The 20,354-nt window shown below is 60.8% G+C and overlaps 1 protein-coding gene across 4 annotated transcripts; it reads left to right on the forward strand.

The window, feature by feature from the left end:
• The first annotated feature begins 342 nt into the window (after nucleotides 1-342).
• On the forward strand, nucleotides 343-20,354 carry ALDH3B1 (aldehyde dehydrogenase 3 family member B1). Of its 4 annotated transcripts, XM_025286807.3 has the most exons (11): nucleotides 1,535-1,611; nucleotides 3,550-3,705; nucleotides 5,967-6,129; nucleotides 10,001-10,111; nucleotides 10,213-10,333; nucleotides 10,640-10,725; nucleotides 11,167-11,248; nucleotides 13,394-13,780; nucleotides 14,509-14,675; nucleotides 17,624-17,723; nucleotides 19,697-20,354. In XM_025286807.3, exons 3-11 carry the CDS (start codon nucleotides 5,968-5,970, stop codon nucleotides 19,885-19,887), a joined length of 1,407 nt encoding a protein of 468 aa, XP_025142592.3. In that variant the 5' UTR covers nucleotides 1,535-1,611; nucleotides 3,550-3,705; nucleotide 5,967; the 3' UTR covers nucleotides 19,888-20,354. The 4 variants fall into 4 exon arrangements, with proteins under 4 accessions (XP_025142589.3, XP_025142590.3, XP_025142592.3 ...); XM_025286804.3 differs by lacking the exons at nucleotides 1,535-1,611; nucleotides 3,550-3,705 and adding an exon at nucleotides 343-493; XM_025286805.3 differs by lacking the exon at nucleotides 3,550-3,705 and having other exon boundaries at nucleotides 1,508-1,611.

Consider the following 20,354-nt stretch of genomic DNA (forward strand, 5'->3'; position numbering starts at 1 on the left):
CAGGGAGCTTCACTCCCAGGCCAGGTAAGGACCCTTGTGCCAGGAGGACAGTCCTCTCTGGGGACTTCTCAGGCTGAATTCGTAACAAGTTCAGGGGTAACCCCTGCAGGAGGGCTCCCCGGTCAGGGAGGGGCCCCTCAGGATCCTGCAATACCCCTGCCACCCACCAGTGTCTCCCCAGGTGGGTCCCTGATTTGCTGTGTGGCCTTAGATCAGTGACTGCCCCTCTCTGGGCCTGGTTCCAGGCTGACCACTGCCAGGCTCAGCTCCAGCTCTGCCCCGCCTGCCGCTGGCTCTGCCTCTGCCTGGCTCAGCTCCAGGCAGCAGGGCAGGGCTGTCACATGCCGAGCCACGTGACAGGCAGCGGCTGGGGGCTCCATCCCATGCAGAGGACGGGGGTTCCAGCAGCCCCTTACCCCATCCCAGTGGCTGAAGCCTCTGGGGGGCTACCAGATCCTGTAGGAGGGCCCGGAGGCCTCCTCTGCCCTCCCAGGTAGGCAGGGGCTGCGGGGAGGGTGGGAGCCGTGAGGAGCATCTCCCGGGGGCCCAGTTGGCCCAGAGGCCCTGGGCCACGGTCCTGGGCAAGACCCAGGGCACCAAGGTGGAGGGGCAGCAGCGAGCCCGGGGCGACAAGCCTGGAGCGATGGTACGGAGGATACGCCTGTCCCCACACCTGTAACCTAATCAGCCGCCTGTCTGACACCAGCACCTGCGGGGGGATCTTCCTCCTTTGTGCTGACTCTGACAGGTGTGCGGGCATGGGCGCTGGGGTGACGCGGAGGAGCGGGCACACGGGAACCTCCACGGCCACACTTGTCATGACGGCGGCTGGAGGGCAGAGGGCGGCGCTCTTTCCCAGGAGGTTAGGAGGGGTTGGCTGGAGACGGGCCCAGGCTGGTACACAGCGACAGCCTTCTCGTGTGGGTCCCAGCCCGCCGCTGTGCCCTGTGGGGTCAGATCCTCCCCCCGGGCCTCCATCTCCTCCTTGTAAAATGCAGGGGTGACAGGCGCCGTGAGTGGGGTGCTGGGGGAGGCGGTGCTGATGGACACAGACACGCGGCCGTCAGGACGAAGCCTGCGGCCCTTCTGGGCCCTGAGGTTGTGTTTCTGGACTCCAGCTGTCTTTGGATCTGAGCTCTTCACTTTGCAGATGGGAAACTGAGGCTTAGAGGGGCGGGGGTGGGGGGGTTGTGGGGAGCAGGCTTTCCCTGCCACTCCAGGCCGCAGCCCCCATCCACACCAGAATTCCACTGCCTGGACTCTCCTCCTCCAGCCAGGCCTGGGACCCTTCCCCCTAAGGCCTCGGGATGGACCCTCAGCTCAGAGCTCCCTCGAGGCCTGCTGTGTGGCGCTGGCCTGGTGCTGGCCCTCTCTGGGCCCTGGCCCTCTCTCGTGGTCCAGGGAAGGACCTAGAGGCCCCCCCACACCGAGGGAAGTGCTGGTGAACTCTCAGCCTGCGGCCTCCAGCTAGCCTGGAGTCAAAGTCAGGCACGAGGCCAGGGTGGCCCCGCCCCAGGGGCCGGCCCAGCCCTGGACATTTCATAACGGCAGGGCGGGCAGCTGGGCAGAGCGCGGCCGACCAGGAAGACGGGCAGCTGGGCAGGCCCTCAGGTATGGTACTCCATGGCGGCTGGGATGCAGCGGCCAGTGGTCAGGGCCGGGGCCTGCTGGCAGGCTGGTGCGGGGACTCTGGGCTGTTGTTGAGACTCTGGGTCAGGGCAGGCCTGACCCCTCACAGTCGCAGGCAAAAGCTAGCTTTGTCTTCTCAGAGCTGCTCTGCCTACCTGGGGAGAACGAAGAAGGAGGAAGGGACTTCCCTTTGCCCCAACCTCAGAGATGAAAGAGAGAAGCTGAGGGTCCCTGAGGCCAGCCAGCACCCGTACTGAGTCTGAGCTGGGCTGGGGTTACTGAGGGAGCAGCTGCCCCAGGAAGGAATACACCCCTGTCCCTGGGGTGAAGGGGGTGCGGCGTCAAGCATCCATCTGACAACACATTTCCTGGGCATTGGCCACACGTATCCGCTGCTGGGGCGGGGTTCACCGTGAGTGGTTTTGAGTGATCACATTCTTGGGAATGGACCCTGCCAACGTCCAGGAAGAAAGGTCAGCCGGGCCCCGCCCTCCCGGCCTCGCAGAGAAGCTGTTGTCAGACGGACCTCGCCAGGATCAGGGAGTCCAGCCTCTGGCACAGCCTCTCAGTGCAGCGGGGCTGGGGTTGGCTCAGCCCACAGCCAAATGTTGGTCCGCAGCTCCCCACGGCCCCCACGGAAGGGAGGGGGCTGCTGCCTAGAGTGCGGGAGACCTTGGGAAAATCCACGTTAAGGCTACACAATCCAGGGGTGAGGCCAGATTAGAGACTCTAGAGTATTGGGGCCTGTGGGGCTTTCAAGCCAGGCCTGTGACCTCCACTTACGGTCGAGGGGCTTCCCAGGCCCTGAGACCACCAAGGTCACCTCTGTCGCTCTTGCCAGCTCTGCTTCCCTGCCCCCATGGGGTCCCAAGTTGATGTCCTTGCCTCCCGGATGTCCACGCTGGGCCAAGGTCTCCTTGGTTTCCAACCCCAGGATCTTCTCCCCTCGGCCCCGTCAGCACAGCCGTCCTTTGCGGTCTTGTCTGAATAACAATCATCAGGAACCATCCTCATGAGCACTCACGGGGCTCAGCCTAGCACCAACCACTTCCCAGCACCACAGGGTAGACAAAGGCATTGTGCCCATTTCACAGATGGGAAAAGCGAGTCACAGGGAGGCCAAGCCACCTGCCCGAGGCCCGAGCTGATAACTTGGGATTTGGACCCAGGTCCTTGGGCCTCTGACACGGCATACTGGGAGCATGCTTTTAGAGGGACTGTGGTGTAGACAGGGAAACCGAGGCAGAAAGCGCGAGAGAGTGAACAGGGGTGAGGGCTGGGAGGTAGCTCACCCGCAGGACCAGGCAGGGTGCAGGGGCGGGGCCCGGGCAGCAGCGGCTTCCCGATGCTGCTTTGGAGGCAGCAGACCTGAGTGCCCACCCTGCCTGTCAGTGTCTTGATGCCACGGGCCCAGGGCCTCAGCTTCCTTCAGGGATGCCATCTGAACACCATGCTGTACCCACGGCTGTGCCCCCACTGCCGACACAGTACCTGCAGTGGCACCGCCTGGTCGTTATTATTCTTACTAGCGCGCCCCCAGGCCCCTGGCCTTGAGGGAAGGTCCCGGGGCCCCCGAGGAACAAGCCGTCCCTTGTCACATCGACTGACTTAGCAGCTCCCAGGGAGGTGGGCCCAGGGCCCCCAGACCCCCTGGTGCAGGAACCCCTGCACGTGTGTCCAGAGCAGCTGCTCAGCTCCCTTGTGAGGTCACAGGCCCAGGGTCCCCTCAGGCCCCAGGCCCCACAGGTAGCCTTGGCTCACCTGCTCATATGGGTTGAGTCAAGCTCCCCGCTCCCCAGCAGGCACCCCCAGGGGGGACTCGGTCCTGACCAAATTGCAGGGGGCACTATTGTGTGAGTCCGCCTCAGTGTTGCCTGGAGAGGCTGCTGGAATGTTCCAACCAGACCTCCACCCCCGCAGAGCTCCCCGCCCCTCACTGCACTGGGAGATGCTCCCTTCAAGCCAGATGCCTCACATTTTTGTGGGTTCTGCAGAGACTCTTAGGAAAGGAACCCTGCGGAGGAGGGAGGGGGCAGGTGTGGTTCGCACTCAGCATCCATCAGCAGGAATCTGAAGGTAAGAGGGGGCGGGGGGAGGGAACAGGGATAAATATTTGTCGAGCACTTGGTAACAATAACCGCAGCTGACCATTTACTATGCGGCAACGGCCACTGCTTCCCGGGGTGATATGTCATTCAATCCTCCGGACGGTAGCAAGTGTTATTGGTGGTGGTGGTTTGGTCGCTCAGTTGTGTCCAGCTCTTGTGACTCCACGGACTGTAGCCCGCCAGGCTCCTCTGTCCATGGCATTTCCCAGACAAGAACACTGGAGTGGGTTGCCGTTTCCTTCTCCAGAGCAAGTGCTATCAACATCCCTATTTTACAGATGTGGAAACTGAGGCAGAGAGAAGAGTGACTTGCCCAAGGTCACAGAGCCAGGAGAGGCTGGGTCAGGGTTTGAGCTCACAAGGTGGCCCGGGGAGTCCTCAAGGCTCTGGGCTCCTGGGCCTCTGTCCGATATGCCTTCTTCCCAGGAGGAGGGTCAGAGCAGAGGGTGAGCCTGGGGCTGAGTGTAGCCCTGACAATGTCCCCGCTCTGGGGCACCGTCACCCTCTCTGGGGGACATGGAACCCGCCCTGTGCCCAGACCACTGCACGCTTTCTCCTGATTGCAGCAGGAGGCCTATGGGCTCAGTCTGGCCTCCATCATGCGTGGGGACAGCGCAGGGCTCCCGTTGAGCTCTCGGCAGGGTTTCCATCGGGCCAGGCCATCCTGTCAGCTGGAGCAGCTTGGCCCTAGCGGTCATTGAGCCCTCCAGAAAGCGTAGGGCTGTGGCAGCAGTGGCCACTTAACAGTGGCTGGCAGGCTTGGGGGCACTGATGCCACTCCCTGGGCCCCGAACTGGCAGGCAGGGTCTCATCCTTGATAAAAAAAAACCCTGTCAGCTGGTAGGTGGAAGGGAGACCCTAACAGATGGGGAGCACAAACCCAAATGACGGGCTAAGAAGGCAAAGCAGGGCCCTGCCTCCCAGTCCAGTGGGAGAGGAGAGGGATGGGGGTGGGGACAGGGAAGTGGACAGAAGGAAACCAGTATTTACCACAAAGTACCACACAGTGTGGGCTTCCCTGTGGCTCAGATGGTGGAGAATCTGCCCGCAATGCAGGAGACCTGGGTTTGATCTCGGGGTCGGGAAGATACCCTGGAGAAGGAAATGGCCACCCACTTCAGTGTTCTTGCCTGCAACAGTCCATGGAGAGAGGAGTCTGGTGGGCTACAGTCCATGGGAATCACAAAGAGTCGGACTCGACTGAGCAACTCACACACACGCAGTGTGGTGGGGAGCACGGTCGCAGGACCTCTGTGAGAATGTGTAAGGGAGTAATCATGGTGGGCTGCCTGAAGGAGGCATCAGCCAAGCAGAGACCCGAGGGAAGGGAGTCAGAAGGGAAGGAGGAAAGGGTCCCCATGGGTCCTTGGCACCAGGCCGAGGACCGAGTGCGTCAGAGCGCTCCTCTCGTGAGCTTCAGGTAAACAGGCGGGGGCCCCGGGGAATGCCAGGGCCCCTACCCAGCCTGCTGGCCCAGGCTGATGCCATCACGTGGGCCGGGCTGCCCCTCACTGCTTGCCACCCCCACTCCCTGTTCCTCCTGCACCGTGGCCGCGGAGTGGGGGTGGGCCGCAGCACCTGTAGGAGGCGAGCTCTTCCTTCCCCATCTTGCTGTAGAGCTGGGCCACAGGGAGGGGGGGTCCTGTCCCCTGGCCTCTGAGCCACTGCCCACCAGCCCGGCCTCCCTGGGCAGGGCCTCCTGCCTGGGGACCGGGGGTGGCAGCACATTCTGTGTCGGGAATGTCTCAACGAAGTGGCTGCAGCGGCCGTTGGTGGCCACACTCCCCCGGTTGCTCCACTCAGGCCTGCTGGGCTCAGGGCTGCCGTCTCTGGGAGGGGTGCGGAGCAGGGCAGGGGCTGTGGCTTAGGGCTCGTTTCCCTGCGGCAGGAAGACGCGTGGTACCCCGGCCGCCTGCTCGCCCTCAGGGGTTGTGGAGTAGCAGTCCCCCAGCCCAGGCCTGGGCCCGTGACTGCCCTGGGGTCCAGGGCCCTCCTGCCCACTGGCCGAGGGGCATGATCTGTAGTTCTGTAGTGGGTGTCTAAGTGTGTCCTGTGTGTGAGTGTGTGTGGTGTGTGTGTGTGTGTGTGTAGGTGGGGCAGCCCGGGTCCCTGGGATTACGTGTGAGTCCCCGAGGGAGTGTCCGTGGGCCCAGCTGGGTGTGGGCAGGGGCCAGGGAGGGGGCCATGGAAGTGAGGGCACCCCGGCCCACACCGCCCCCCACCCGGCAGGATGGACCCCTTTGCAGACACCCTGCAGCGGCTGCGGGAGGCCTTCGTCTCGGGGCGCACGCGGCCGGCCGAGTTCCGGGCCGCCCAGCTGAAGGGCCTGAGCCGCTTCCTGCGAGAGAACAAGCAGCTGCTGCAGGAGGCGCTGGCTCAGGACCTGCACAAGGTGGGTGGGGGCAGGGGTGAGGGGAGGAGGGCAGGGGTTGGGGGAGGAGGGCAGGGGTGAGGGGAGGGGGATTGCGGGGAGGGGGGCAGGGGTGGGGAGGTGGGCAGCGAAGGTGGAGACAGCTGCATCCTCCACAAAGGGGAACTAAAAGCCATCACGCCCACCTCCTTTCCTGTACCAGAACCCACTCTTCTGCATTCATCTAGTCGTTCATTTCCACCTCCACTCCACTGCTATTTGGGGCTTCCCAGGTGGTGGTAGTGGAAAAGAACCCACCTGCCAATGCAGGAGACTTAAGAGACACAGGTTTGGTCCCTGGGTCGGGAAGACCCCCTGGAGGAGGGTACGGCAACCCACTCCAGTGTATTCTTGCCTGAATAATTCCATAGACAGAGAAGTCTGGTGGGTTGCAAAGAGTTGGACCACGATTTAGCACGCAAGCGCACACACACACACACACACACGCTTTTGGGATTTTAGTCCCCCGACGGGAATTCAACCTGCGCCCTCGGCAGTGAAAGCGCGGAGTCCTAACCACCGGACCGCCAGGGAATTCCCCAACTCCACTCTATTTATTGAACACTTACTATGTGCCAGGCCCTGTTCTAGGCTCTGGGGATACAACAAATAAAACCAAGTCCAGGGAGCTGGCCCCCCGGGGACAGACACAATTAGACAGTAAATAAATACAAAGCATGTTGGGTGGTGATAAATACCATGGAGAGACACTCCCAGTGTGAAGGGGTTGAGAGCGGGCCAGGGTGAGGGTGCTGTTTGGTATGTGGGGGTCAGGGGAGGTTTCCTGGAGATGGTGATGTGTGAAGGGGGAGGGAGAAGGGTCCCAGGGACGAGGGGGAAATGGCAGAGGGCCCAACACGTGCAAAGGCCCTGAGGCAGGACGTGCTTGGCGTGCTTGTGCTGTAGGAGCAGCGCGGAGGCCGGCGTGGCTGGAGGGCAGGGCAAGAGGTGGAGACACACGAGGGGTGAGGTCCGGAGAGGAGGGTCGCACCCCTAAGGCTGCGTGTGTTGGGGGAACTCCGGCTTCTCCAGGTACTGTGGGCATCATGGCCTCTGTCCAAATCCTGGATGCCTGGGGCTCAGTCCCTGCTGTTTCCAGCAGTAGCCTTGACAGGACCCCAAGAAATATCCTTCCTTGTAGTCAGCCTCCCACCTTCTCAGCCAGTAGGGCCCACCCATGTGGCTGCCGCTGCCCCAAGACAGCTGTCCCCGAGTTTCTTCTCTGGACAAAACATCCCTGTGCTTGCCACAAAGCCACAGTGTCCAGACTCACCCTTGGACGCTGGTGCCCCCTGCCCTTCACCACCAGTAACCCTCCAAGGCTGTGACTCTTTGCCAGCTGGTCAGGTGCCATTCTGACACTTCACACCAGGACAGGGTCAAGGTGCATGTCGGCCGCTGTCCCCAGGGGCTGCAGCAGTCCCACACTGGCTCATGCTGAGCACCGAGCTCTTCTTCACCCCTCCTGAGCCCACGAGCAGAACCCTCCAGGGAGCCCTGGAGTCATCCCTTACTGCCCTCCAGCCATCTTTGCTGTTCTGCTGGGCCTGCTGGCTCCACCCAGTTTGTGGGAGAGATGTCAGCCCTGGCAGACCTGGGGGTGCCTCTGCAGCCTCCTTGGGACCCACCTGATCTGCAGACACCCAGCCGGGTGTCCACCCTGGCTCCAGAGCAGGCCTGGACTCAGAGACTATGGGGTTTCGTGGCATCTGAGGTCATGGATCAGGGCACCCTCATTCCGTGGGGACAGCAAAAGCTGGGCACAAGGACTGGTCCTCAGGACGTGGCCTCCTGGTGATGCCTAGCCCCTTTCTTAGTGTCCTTGAACCTTCTATTTATCACCATGCTCCGGGACTACAGCCAGGTTCCCTCATCAGCTGTTTCTGGAATGATCTGTTGTCCCATTTATGAAACCATGGTGCCAGAGAATCCTCTCCTTGGCTCTCTGACATCCAAGGGGCCTGGCTCTGCCTCTCTGTGTGGAGTGTCCCTCACTGGACCTAATCCAGGACAGAGGGGACTCTCATCCCCTACCCTGGCTTATTGGGCTCCCCCCACGGAGCCTCTGCCCTGCACACCTGCTGGCCTGGCCTGTCCGCCTCTGTGACACCTGACCCGACGGTCTATCTGGTCCCTCTTCTCCCTACAGCTCAGATTTCACCTCCCGCCTCCAACCCTCAAGGTTTCAGGAGCCAGGGCCCCATAAACGTAGCAGCAGCCCAGGAAATCCAATCTGTCCCTCCTTCTGGTCTGGGCCAGCCCTGTTCCCACCCTCCCAGCAGGCAGCATCTGCCCTGTCTGCCCTGCACAAATCCTCCCACTTAACTTCCAGCAGCCCTTCCAGGTACAGGTGGTCACACCCAGTAACCCTCAGAGGTGACTGAGAGAGGGCATGTTCTTGCCTGATGGCACACAGCCCCTGCTGAAAACAACCTACTCTTTCATGGCATTCATTGGGGTCCAGATCATCCCTTGAAAAGAGTGAAAATGTTAGTCACTCAGTTGTGTCCATCTATTTGCAACCCCATGGACTGTAGCCCACCAGGTTCCTCTGTTCATAGGATTCTCCAGGCAAGAGTACTGAAGTGGGTTGCCATGCCCTCCTCTAGGGGATCTTCCCAACCCAGGGATCAAACCTGGGTCTCCTGCATTGCAGGTGGATTCTTTACCGTCTGAGCCACCAGAGAAGCCCCTTAAACAGGCCCAAACCTCACACAGGTCACACAGATCTCACTGGGCAGGAGTGTGGCCTGTGAACACAGACATAGTAGAAGGCGTGCCTGAAGCAGGCCGGTGGACAGGGCTTTCTGCTCCAGGGTCCCCACATCCTTCCCGCTCAAGACTCAGCTCTGCCACCCCTGGGCCCATCGCCCTCACCTCTGGCAGGAAGGCACTCTCACTGTAAGAGCGGAGTCTCATTCATGAGGACAGCCTGGCTCTGGTGTCCCGGGCGATGGCCTCCAGTTGCCTGCAGCCCGCATGCTGGGTCCCTCCCGCCTCGTGGGGGTGGGGCAGGCATGCCAGCTGGCAGAGATCAGGACAGTGTCCCTATTGACTTTTGCCTCTTTTTAACTCCTGCCCTCGAAATCTGCCCTTAGCCCCTGGGCTATGGGAACTGATGGCAATTATCCAGAGACACCTGTCCTCCGTGTCTGCTGCAGACTGACATCCACAAAGCAGGCCACAGGGGCCACATGGACAGTCTTGTTCAAACTTGAGTTAGATCCTGTCCCTGCTCTGCTCAATAGTCCCCACCCCAGTGGCTAGGCCTCATCACCTCACCCACTCTCCTGCTTGCTAACCAGGAAGAGAGCAAAGCTGCACCGCCTCAGCGCCTTTGCACATGCCATACCCTCAGCTTGGAATATCCTGCCTCCAGGTATCCATGGGCTGCCTTCCTTTCTTTCTTCACTGCTCAAATGTCACGCCATCCCAGAGGCTGGTACTGACCATCTTGTGTAAAATAGAGCAAAGAGACACACACACACATGCACAGGCCCTCACGCACACACGCTGAAACCCTGCTTCATCCTTCTATTGCACTTGTCACATCTTAATGGAATAGTCAGTATTCTCATCATCACGTGGACTGTGCCGTCAACCACAGCGTCAGCTCCGTGGGGCAGGTCCTCTGTCTGCTTCATCACCGCTACATCCCCAGCACAGGAATGGGACCCATATACTGTAAGCATTCAGTGAACGTGGAGTGAATAAATAAATGAATGAATGAGTCAATAAGGCAGGCTTTGCCCTTCCCAGGGCTCCAGCTCTCTCCAGGGCTTCGGCCACCTGCGGATCCTGGGTCCCTGACCCCAGTCCCGACCCTGCCCTTTCTCTCCCACTCACCCTGCAGTCAGCTTTCGAGGCAGAGGTGTCTGAAATCAGCATCAGCCAGAACGAGATTAACTTGGCCCTTAGGAACCTGAGGGCCTGGATGAAGGATGAGAAAGTGTCCAAGAACCTGGTGAGTGACACTGGGGTCAGGAGACCTCTCTGGGTGGAGGGTGGCTGAGGGGCTGGGGTTTCAGCCCCTCACCGTTCTCCATCACGCTGGCCCTGGCCCAGGCCACGCAGCTGGACTCGGCCTTCATCCGGAAGGAGCCCTTCGGCCTGGTGCTCATCCTGTCTCCCTGGAACTATCCTCTGAACCTGAGCCTGGGGCCCCTGGTGGGTGCCCTCGCAGCAGGTGAGAGGGACCCTCTGCCTTTCTGCCCCCTGCCCATCCCCTCCCAGCCTCATGGCTTCACAGCCATCCCCAGAGCCAGGGAGGAGTTGGGGGGGCCTGGCACCAGGTGGCTAAGACAGCCTGGTTTCCATGTGTGTGGCCTTGGGGCTGGCACCGCACCTCTCCTAGCCCAGCTGTATTCTTCACCTGGAGGGGGAGTGAGGTGGGCTCCTGCCCTGCAGGTGTGTGAGGACCAAATGGAGATGGGGCGTGGTTACACAGGCCCCGCCCTCTCCCCACCCCACCCCACCCCGCCCCGCCCCACAGGGAACTGCGTGGTGCTGAAACCCTCGGAGATCAGCAAGAACACTGAGAAGGTCCTGGCCGAGGTGCTGCCCCGATACCTGGACCAGGTGAGCCAGGCCCGGTGCAGACCAGGCAGCCACAATGGGGCCGAGCGGGGCCAGGCCAGCCCTCTGGGCCCGGGGCAGGACCTGAGTTCCGACCTCCTCTGGGTTGTGTGGCCTTGGCCAAGTCACCAGCTTCTCTGTTCCCCTCTGCGTGAAACAGAGGGGTGGGGCCTGTCCCCAGGGGCTCCCTGTCTGTCTCTGGTCATCCTGACCTCAGTCCCCATCCCAACTCTGCCAGACCCCAACCTCACACGTGCTGGGCTGGTACTGCCCCTGCCCAGTGCCCCTGGGGGGCTCCCTGCTCCCCACCCAGCCCAGCTGGAGCCCTGGCATCGCTGGGTCAGGCCAGGCAAGGGGGGAGCGGCCCCAGGCAGGCAGGCAGCCCCTTGGGCTCTCAGGCTGGGACCCCAGAGGGAGCCTCCGTTTGTCCGTCCCACTTCGCAGAGTTGCTTTGCTGTGGTGCTGGGTGGGCCCCAGGAGACGGGGCGGCTGCTGGAGCACAAGTTCGACTACATCTTCTTCACGGGTGAGGGGCCAGCTGCCAGGGGCAGGTCGGGGGGAGCGCGCGGGATGGGAGGGGCGAGAGGCCTGAGGCCAGCTCGGGGCCTTGTCCCCAGCTGCTGGAGAGAGGCTCAGAGGACAGAGGTAGATAGCCAGCCAGGGAGGACACGGGGGTGAGCTCTGGGGGTGTGCTCTGCTCTAAGACAAGCAGCCTGGAGAGTGGCCCTGGACCCCTGGGACCCTTGGGGATCTGGGCCCCATCCCAAGGAACAGGCCTCTCCACCAATTACAGTTTCACACGTCACAGCATCCGCCCTTGCTGAGTGAGCTCCGTCTATGCCAGGCACTCCCTCACCACCCCACAGCCCTTCTGGAAGGCTGGACGGATGAGGGTCTGGAGACTTGGGTGACAAAGAGATGCAGTGCCCACCTCACTAGCCAGGGTTGGGGCAGGCTGGATTTTGCCCCCAGAGGTCACCTGCCATCATCCTGGCATGTGCCCATGGGGCCCAGACACCACCTAGCTTCAGGTGACCAGGGCAGAGTTCCCAGAAGAGAAGAAAGGATGGAGGAGGCAGACAGCCATGTCAGTGGGCCAGGCCCTGGAGGAGGGAGGCCAGACCTGCCTCCCCCACAGCACACCTCGTCCCTGGCCAGGGATGCTGTCTCGGCCTCTCTCCTCCCCAGACCCTGCCGCGAGCCCGGGACAAGGCCTGCCAACCGCCACTGTAACAGACAGGGAAGGATATGGGGGGAGCGCAGAGGCAGGGTCCTCAGCTGTTCCTCCAGATTCCCAGGGCAGGGGGAATACCAGGAGGAGGCAGCTGGGGGGGCCCACCACCCACCCTCCACTCACCTTCCACCGCCACATCCCGAAGCTCAATGGGCTTTGGGCCCTGGCCCCTCAGGACTGAGGGTGCACAGGCGAGGCAGGCAGACCCCAGAGGCCAATGTCCAGGTCAGGCCCCCGAGGCAGTTTGTGCAGGGGCCGACTGACCATCAGAAGGCACTCTGCCATATCCCCTGACTTGCCCAGGCCTCAGTTTCCTTACCAGTGGGACAGGGGCCATCCCCAAGTCACAGGCCTGTCTTAAGGATAAATGGATGAATGAAAGCCTTTGTCACAGCACGTGGCCTGGGCAGCATGCAGTCACTCACTCACTTGCTCGCTCACTGAACGTTTACTAGAGCGCAGACCGTGCCCGGCACAGCCAGGCCTTGGGATGAGGCAGGGTAGGAAGGCAAGGTCTCCGCGTTGTCATGGAGCACTTTCCAAGTTGATCAGGGCAGAGGTGGGAAGGCACATGGCGGGGTTGGTCAGGATGGCCTCATAGTCAGGGAGGTGTTTGACAAAGACAGGAGGCCCTGAGGGGAGGACCTGTGGTCAGGGGAGGGCACCTGGGGGGTGAGGGGGCCTGGATAGAGGGGACCAAGGACAGGGAAGCAGGAGAAAGTGAGACCAGAGAGGTGACTGGGCTTCGGGCTCCCTCGGGCCGTGGTGGCTGGGGAGAAAGACCAGGGTCATCACAACTCAAATGGCAGCGTGGGACCCTGGGTCAGGCATGGGCAGGAGGGTCTCAAGGCCCGGGGGCATCAGGAGTGGTTGGGGTGGCTGAGCAGAGGAGGGGACTGTGAGACCAGGGAGACCAACACAGAGAAGAGGCCGGGACCTGGGCGGGGAGGGTGCCAGGGCTGCCGCATCAGGTCAGAGAGAGGGGAGACCCAGATGTTGACCAGCTGGAGTGGGATGCTGACCTTGGGCCACAGGGGTCATTTTCAGAGGCCAGTGGAGAGAAGGGAGGGTGCAGAGGGGCGGGTTAGAAAGAGTCCCTGCAGGTCCCAGCCTGGGGTCAGGAGCTGGGACACATTATAGGGGGTGTGTGTGTGGGGGGCGCTATTCCTGGACGTCTAAGCGGGCAAGTCAGGTGAGGGAGCCGGGACCTTCCACTGTATGGGGCTGGTCAGGGCGGGGGTAGGGGGAAGATGATGGGAGGAAGGCCCCAGTGTAGCAGCAACTGACAAGGAAAGGCCAGGTGAGACCCCATTCAAAGGCCTCTCCAGGGAAGCACAGGGCAGGGAGTGAACCCCCTTGAGAGTGCCCAGCCCTGGGCTGGGGCCGCCCCGCCTGGTCAAGTGATGGAGAGCCACTCTGGTTTCCTTTCTTGCCCAGGGAACCCTCAAGTTGGAAAGATCATCATGACTGCTGCTGCCAAGCACCTGACGCCCGTCACGCTGGAGCTGGGAGGCAAGAACCCCTGCTATGTGGACGACAACTGCGACCCCCAGACCGTGGCCAACCGGGTGGCCTTCTTCCGCTATTTCAACACCGGCCAGACCTGCGTGGCCCCCGACTATGTCCTGTGCAGCCCTGAGATGCAGGCACGGCTGGTGCCCGCCCTGCAGAGCGCCATCACCCGTTTCTATGGCGACGACCCCCAGAGCTCCCCAAACCTGGGCCGCATCATCAGCCAGAAGCATTTCCAGCGGCTCCGGGGCCTGCTGAGCTGCGGCCGCGTGGTCATTGGCGGCCAGAGTGACGAATGCGATCTCTACATCGGTGAGCCCCGCCCTCCCTGCCACTGTGCCCCACCCCACCCCCACCCCAGCGAAGGCACCTCCACACTGGGGGTCACAGCTGGGCCCCGAGTCTGAGCTCTGAGGCTCCCCCGACCCCATTGCTACAGCCCAGCCTGGTGCCACGACTTCGTGACACCGGTGTTTCCTGTTGCTGGGGTCTGAGCCCACGACCCCACGACTCCACACTCTGGCCAAAGTTCTCCAAGCTCAGACCCCAGAGTTCTAGGCTCAGGTTCCCAACTTCAGCCCCACGATCAGCTTCTCCACGGGCCACACGACCCCCAGTGCTACGCGCCCACGATTCCGGTTCTCAGCTCCCACTGCCCGTCCTGAGCGTCTGCTCTGCTGTCAACAAAGAACCTTGGTCTCCTGGGCTGAACGACTCGGAGGGTCTAACAGGCTGGGACCTGGGGCCTCAGGCTCTGGGATCTAAGATCGGATCACCCTCTGACTGTGAGACTAAGGCTGAGTGGTTCTCTGAGCCCCACGGCTCGGTCAGGCTGGGGAGCCCCCTCGTGGTCACTTCCCAGGGGCAGCGGGGAGAGTACCGTCCCTGGGACATCCGGGTCCCTGGCCCCTGACAGCCCGCGGGCCCGCCCACCATAGGCCCCGCCTGCCGAGGCCCCGCCCCCCAGAGGCCCCACCTACCTAGGCCCCGCCCTCCAGAGGGCCCCGCCCCTGGGCTGAGCCGGCCCCTGTCCCGGGCAGCCCCCACGGTGCTGGTGGACGTGCAGGAGACCGATCCGGTGATGCAGGAGGAAATCTTCGGGCCCATCCTGCCCATCGTGAACGTGAGGAGCCTGGGCCAGGCCATCGACTTCATCAACCGTCGGGAGAAGCCCCTGGCCCTCTACGCCTTCTCCAACAGCAGCCAGGTGGGGCTGGACGCAGGTGGGGGCAGGTGGCAGCAGTGGAGACTGGAGTAGGGTCAGCAGAGGGCGATGGCTCCAGGACCAGAGTGGACCAATGGGCCTGGCCAGGAGGGCAGGGGTTCTTGGTCCCTCGGGGGCACTGACAGGTGGCATGCTTGGCTCTGTCTCTCTCCTTTCTCCTGGGGGCAGCAGGGCCTCCCTGCTGCCTTTCAATCTAGGCCACGTTCTCCTGGACCTTTAGTGGGCAGCTCCCCAGATTCTCCTCTAGGGTCCAGCATCCCCTCAAGGTCAGCCCTGGTCTCTCTTGTTCTGCATCATCTCAGCCTGGTGGCCGCAGTGTCCCCTTCAGTGCTTGGCTCGTGGAAGGCACACACAACATGGGATGGAATGACTGAGGGGGGATGAATGACCAGAACACACAGACCCAAGAGTGAGCCCTGGTCCCCTGCCCCTCCCTGGGGGCCCTTTGGGAGGCTCACATGCATGTGGCCAGCCATCTCCAGCTCAGGACACACATCCCCCACCCCCAGCACTCCTGAGATCCCTCATAGACTGGGCAATGCTTCCCCTCCTCACCGGAGTGCCGTGCAGCATGCAGTGTCTTAGCTCCCAATCAGGGCTCAAACTCATGCCCTCTGCAGTGGAAGCGCAGAGTCCTAACCACTGACCCTCCAGGGGATTCCCCTGGACGATGCTTTTTAAATTTTACTTTTTATTTCTATTTATTTATTTAGGCTGTGTCAGGTCTTAGTTGTGGCATGCGAATTCTTAGTTGCAGCAGGCATGTGGGATCTAGTTCTCTGATCAGGGATGGAACACAGATCTCCTGCACTGGGAGCATGGAGTCTTACCCAGTGGACCACCAGGGAAGTCCTAGCAAGGCTTTTCTAAAATAAACTTTTAATTTTGGAATAATTTTAGATTTACAGAAAAGTTGCAGAGAGTCCAGGGAAGGCCCATATACTCCAGTTTCTCCCCTTACGTTGGTCAAAACTAAGAAACTGACATTGGCACATTGCTGTCAACCACACTGTAGACTTTAGACAGATTTTGCCAGTTTTTTTTTCCACCTCAGGATCCAGGCCAGGGTCCCGAGCTGCATTTAGTTGCCATGGCTCCTCTGGTCCCCTTGTGGCCATCTCTCAGCTTACGGGGTGCTGGCCATCTGTCCTGCAGAATGTCCCCCATCTCAGTGGCCAGCTGTTTCTCTCATGAAAGAAGCCCACAGGGCCAAGGGCCCATCTCTACTTATCCTCAGGGGACCATGAGATCCATGCATCACTGGTGAGGTTAACCTTCAACCCTGGCCAAGGTTAGGTCTGGCACAGGTCTCCACCAAGGACTATTTTTCCCTTTCCTTATTCTGTTCTGTGAGAGCAAGTCACTAAGTCTAGCCTACCTTCAATGGAAGGGGGTGAGAGTAAGCTCTACCTGCTGGAGGGGGAACATCTGCATATCCTACCTGGAATCTTGGCTTGGTTCTTTATATCAGTGCCTTTTTCTGTTTGGCCGCGCCATGTGGCACGTGCAATCTCAGTTCTCTGACCAGGAACTGAACCTGTGCTTCCTGCAGTGGAAGCACGGAGTCTTAACCACTGGTCCACCAGGGAAGCCTGGTTCTTTATATCAGCATGGACTCCAGTGCATCTGCTTTATTTTCCGGGTTATAACCCAATACCACCTGATTTGTTTCCTTGTTCAACCTGTCCCCAGTACCACCTGATTTTCGTTCGACCTGTCCGGCCTTTGGGCACTGGGAGCTGCTCTGTCCCAGACACCTGCCCATCCTTTGGTTTTCCCACCACTTCCTTCCTTTCTGGGTCTACAAGCTGCCTGGCCCTAGAATCAGCTGTTCCTCCAAGGAGCCCTTGTTTATCTGTGTAATGTTAACTTTAGAAAACGCTACACAGGAACTTCCCTGGGTGTCCAGTAGTTAAGGCTCTGTTAAACCTGCTCCCAATGCAGAGGGCACAGGTTTCACTCCCTGGTGGGGGAACCAAGATTCCACATGCTGCACAGAGCAGTCAAAAAAGAAAATGCTGCACAGGTGTTTGGAAGCAGGGAGGCAAGTCATCTGGCCAATAGGCTTTCAAGCTTTTCTGACTGCCCGGCGCTGTTCCGGGATACGCGGTGACACCAACCCTCATCCCACCCCGCGTGCCCTGCCCTGGGTTCTCACTGAGCACTGGTGGTCCCGGCTCCGCCTTCTGCTGTCCTTACTGCTGGTCTCAATGGGTTTTCTGATCCTGAGGATGGGTGTCCACTCTGCGGGAGGCCCTGATCTAGCTGTGACCTGAGGGTCACACGTTGTAACTAACTACAGCCAAGTTTTTATGCAACAACTCTTTAGTGTCTACTCATCTTGGTGATGGACAGGGAAGCTGGGTGGGCCGCAGTCCATGGGGTTGCAAAGAGTTGGACACGACTGAGTGACTGAACCGAATCTTTCTTTATTGTCCATAGACCGAAGAAGGGCCTTCATTAAGTCAAGCAGGGGTCAAGTTCATATTTCCAAAGTACAAATCTCAGTGTCCTCCCGGTGGTGCAATCCGCAAGGCCTTCCACAGCTTCCCTGCCCCTCGGCCTCCCCACCTGGCCTTCACCCTGGGTGGGTGGGGGTCCCTCCTACTCACCTCTGCCCTCCTGGACACCCAGCAGGCACCTCACATCCCTCCCAGGGTATCTCCCTGATCACCCGCCCCTCCATGTCCCCAGGAGGAGGCTGGGTTTCCCGCCTCCCCTGCCAGCCTACGTCTGTGTCCACAGCCTCCTGCGTGGACCACACTCAAGGGAAGCTCAAGACACACGTCTCCAGTGGGGACGTGGGGATGGCAGGCTACTCTTCAGATCACATGGTGGCCTCAGACCCTGCCATGGGCCCTGGGACCCCGAGGGGGCCAGGTAGAGCCCCGGCAGCTCTCTTACCAGCCTCACCGCTGCTTCCCCCCCAGGTGGTCAAACGGGTCCTGGCCCAGACCAGCAGCGGGGGCTTCTGTGGGAACGACGGCTTCATGCACTTGACCTTGGCCAGCCTGCCTTTCGGAGGAGTGGGTAGGTGCCGTCTCTCACCTCCCCTGACTCCCCTCCACAGAGCCTGGAGTGGAACCTTCCATGCCAGTCCCGGCACTTCCATCCCCAGGCAGACCCCCAGACACACAGCTTACGTTGTTTTCAGAGTCACTGTGAGGTCCATCCGCGGTGCTTGCTGCGGCTTTTCTCCCCGGCCGGCCTGGCGGCGCACGCAAGGCAGCCCGGGTGTGCTCTCTATGCCACATGCGGCTACATGCGGCTACACGCGGCTCCTTCAAGCCCTCCCACACCCCCTCGGGTCCATGATGGAGATGGGGGGCTGCTGTCAGCTCCCCACTCCACCAGGCCCTAGCAGCCCCCAGGCCGGCTGCAAGGTCCTGGCCTCTGAGGCTGGCCCCAGCAAGCCCGATGGCTGTATGATGTGGGGCTACCACGGCCCCTCTCTGAGAGACCTCCTCCTCAGGGGAGGAGAGGGCCCACACTGGGCACCGGAGTAAATGACCAGCAGGGCCTGGCAGGCTGCCCTGGTCGTCCCAGGCCCTCCCAGGGCTGGGCACAGGCCGGCCGCCTTCTGGAAGCCCTGCCCCCAGCCCACCTGGCTCCCCACCTCCAGTCCCAGTGGCTCCTCCTCAGGGAAGTGAGTGGGTCTGTCAGTGGGGGAACCCAGTCCTCTTACTCCCCTGATGAAGCCCCCCATAGCTCCCAGCCCCTGATGGAGCCACAGGACCCCGACTCGGCTTCCGGAGGCCTGCCCTGCCTGGCCTGGCTATGGAATCCTGTTCCAGCCTCCTCTCCCGTTTCCCTAGCTGCTGCCCCAGCCACACGGAGCTTGACCTGAGTCCCAGCACATCCAGGTCACCCACCTCCAACGCTCTCTCAAGTTGTCCCTCAGTCTGGGGCCCTCCTGCCCCCACATGCCCACTTTATCTGGTCAATGCCATATCCCTCAGGCCTCACCCACTCCAGGAAGCCCTCTCAGATTGCCCCTGCTTCCACCAGGCTGCATCCCCAGGACTTCCTACTGCCTGGTCCTTGACTGTCTCCCTACCTAGACACTGTGGACTCAACACAGCACTCGCTGTATCTATGGGGCTGAACACTTGTCCCTGCAACTCTAGAAGGTGGCGCCACTGTCCCCCCATGTCATGAGGAGACCAAGGCAAAGTCACTTGCCAGTTCAAAGCTGGGATTCAAACCTAGGGAGTCACCCCAGAATCTACTGTGGGGTTGCTTTCTTTACTTTCCATCTTGCTCCCTCTTTTTTTTTTTACCTGAAGTATATTTGATTTACAATAATGTGTTGGTTTCAGCAATTCAGTTTTACACACACACACACACACACACACACACACACACACACACACACACAGGACTTCCCTGTAGCTCAAATGGTAAAGAATCTGCCTGCGATGCAGGAGACCAGGGTTCGATCCCTGGGTTGGGAAGATCCTCTGGAGAAGGGAATGGCAATCCACCCCAGTATTCTTGTCTGGAGGATTCCATGAACAGAGAAGCCTGGTGGGCTACAGTTCGTGGGGTCTCAAAGAGTTGAACATGACTAAGCAACTAACACATACACACACACACATTTTCAGATTCTTTTCCATTATAGGTTATTACAAGTATTGCATATAGTTCCCTGTGCTCCACGGTAGGTCCCTGTTGTCTAGTTTCTATAGTGCGCACTGTTAACCCCAAACCCCCAGTCCATCCCTCCCCCCACCCCTGGAACCCACTCACCCACTGTCCACCCATCTTGCCCCAGACCTGTAGTCCTCAACATTTATTTGACTGGGTGCTGGTGCCAGGGTGGGGCTAAGCCCTTTACCCATAGCATCTCATGATTAGCCCACTTTACATGTGGGGAAACCAAGGCTCGGGGGATGAAGCAGCCCACTCAGGTCATACCCTGTGACCGGCAGAGTCCAGGTGTGTCTGACGCCCCTTGGCCGGCCATTGGGGGCCTGACTGCTGTGCCCCCTGTCCCTCTGCAGGCAGCAGCGGGATGGGCAACTACCACGGTAAGTTCTCCTTCGACACCTTCTCCCACCACCGCGCCTGCCTGCTGCGCCGCCCGGGGCTGGAGAAGATCTACGCCATCCGCTACCCGCCCCACACTCCGCGCAACCTGAGGGTGCTGCTGATGGCCATGGAGACCCGCAGCTGCAGCTGCACCCTGCTGTGAGCCCGCCCCAGGTGCGGGGCACTGAGCGTCCCTCCCAGCCCGCGCCCATGAGTCCTGCCGTGGCCACCTGAGGCTGGTGGAGACACGACCTGGGATCCACGATGCAGGGGGAAAGGACCTGCCAAGGCCACAGTCCAGACCAGTGCTTGCCCTCCTCTCGCCCAGGGCTTCTCTTTTCAGGCCCTCAGCTGCCCCGCAACCAGGATGGGCCAAGGTGTGGGCATGTGGGAGACTGTGTAACCTGCTCTCTGGCTCCCAGGGTGGCCACCTATGTCCCAGGAGAGTCGGGCAGCTGTGGGCACTTCTCGGGACCTCTCTTTCTGTGGAGGGGTGCAGAAGGGGCCCTGGCATCTGGTCCCTGCCCTCTCTGAGCTTGTCCCCCTCTCTGGTGTAGAGAGGAGGTGACGAACAACATCTCCTGAGATCATTGTGAGGATTAAAATTTGGAACATAATTGCTGACTCTAA

Source organism: Bubalus bubalis, chromosome 5, assembly GCF_019923935.1.
Source record: "Bubalus bubalis isolate 160015118507 breed Murrah chromosome 5, NDDB_SH_1, whole genome shotgun sequence".
NCBI classification, from domain to species: Eukaryota; Metazoa; Chordata; class Mammalia; order Artiodactyla; family Bovidae; genus Bubalus; species Bubalus bubalis.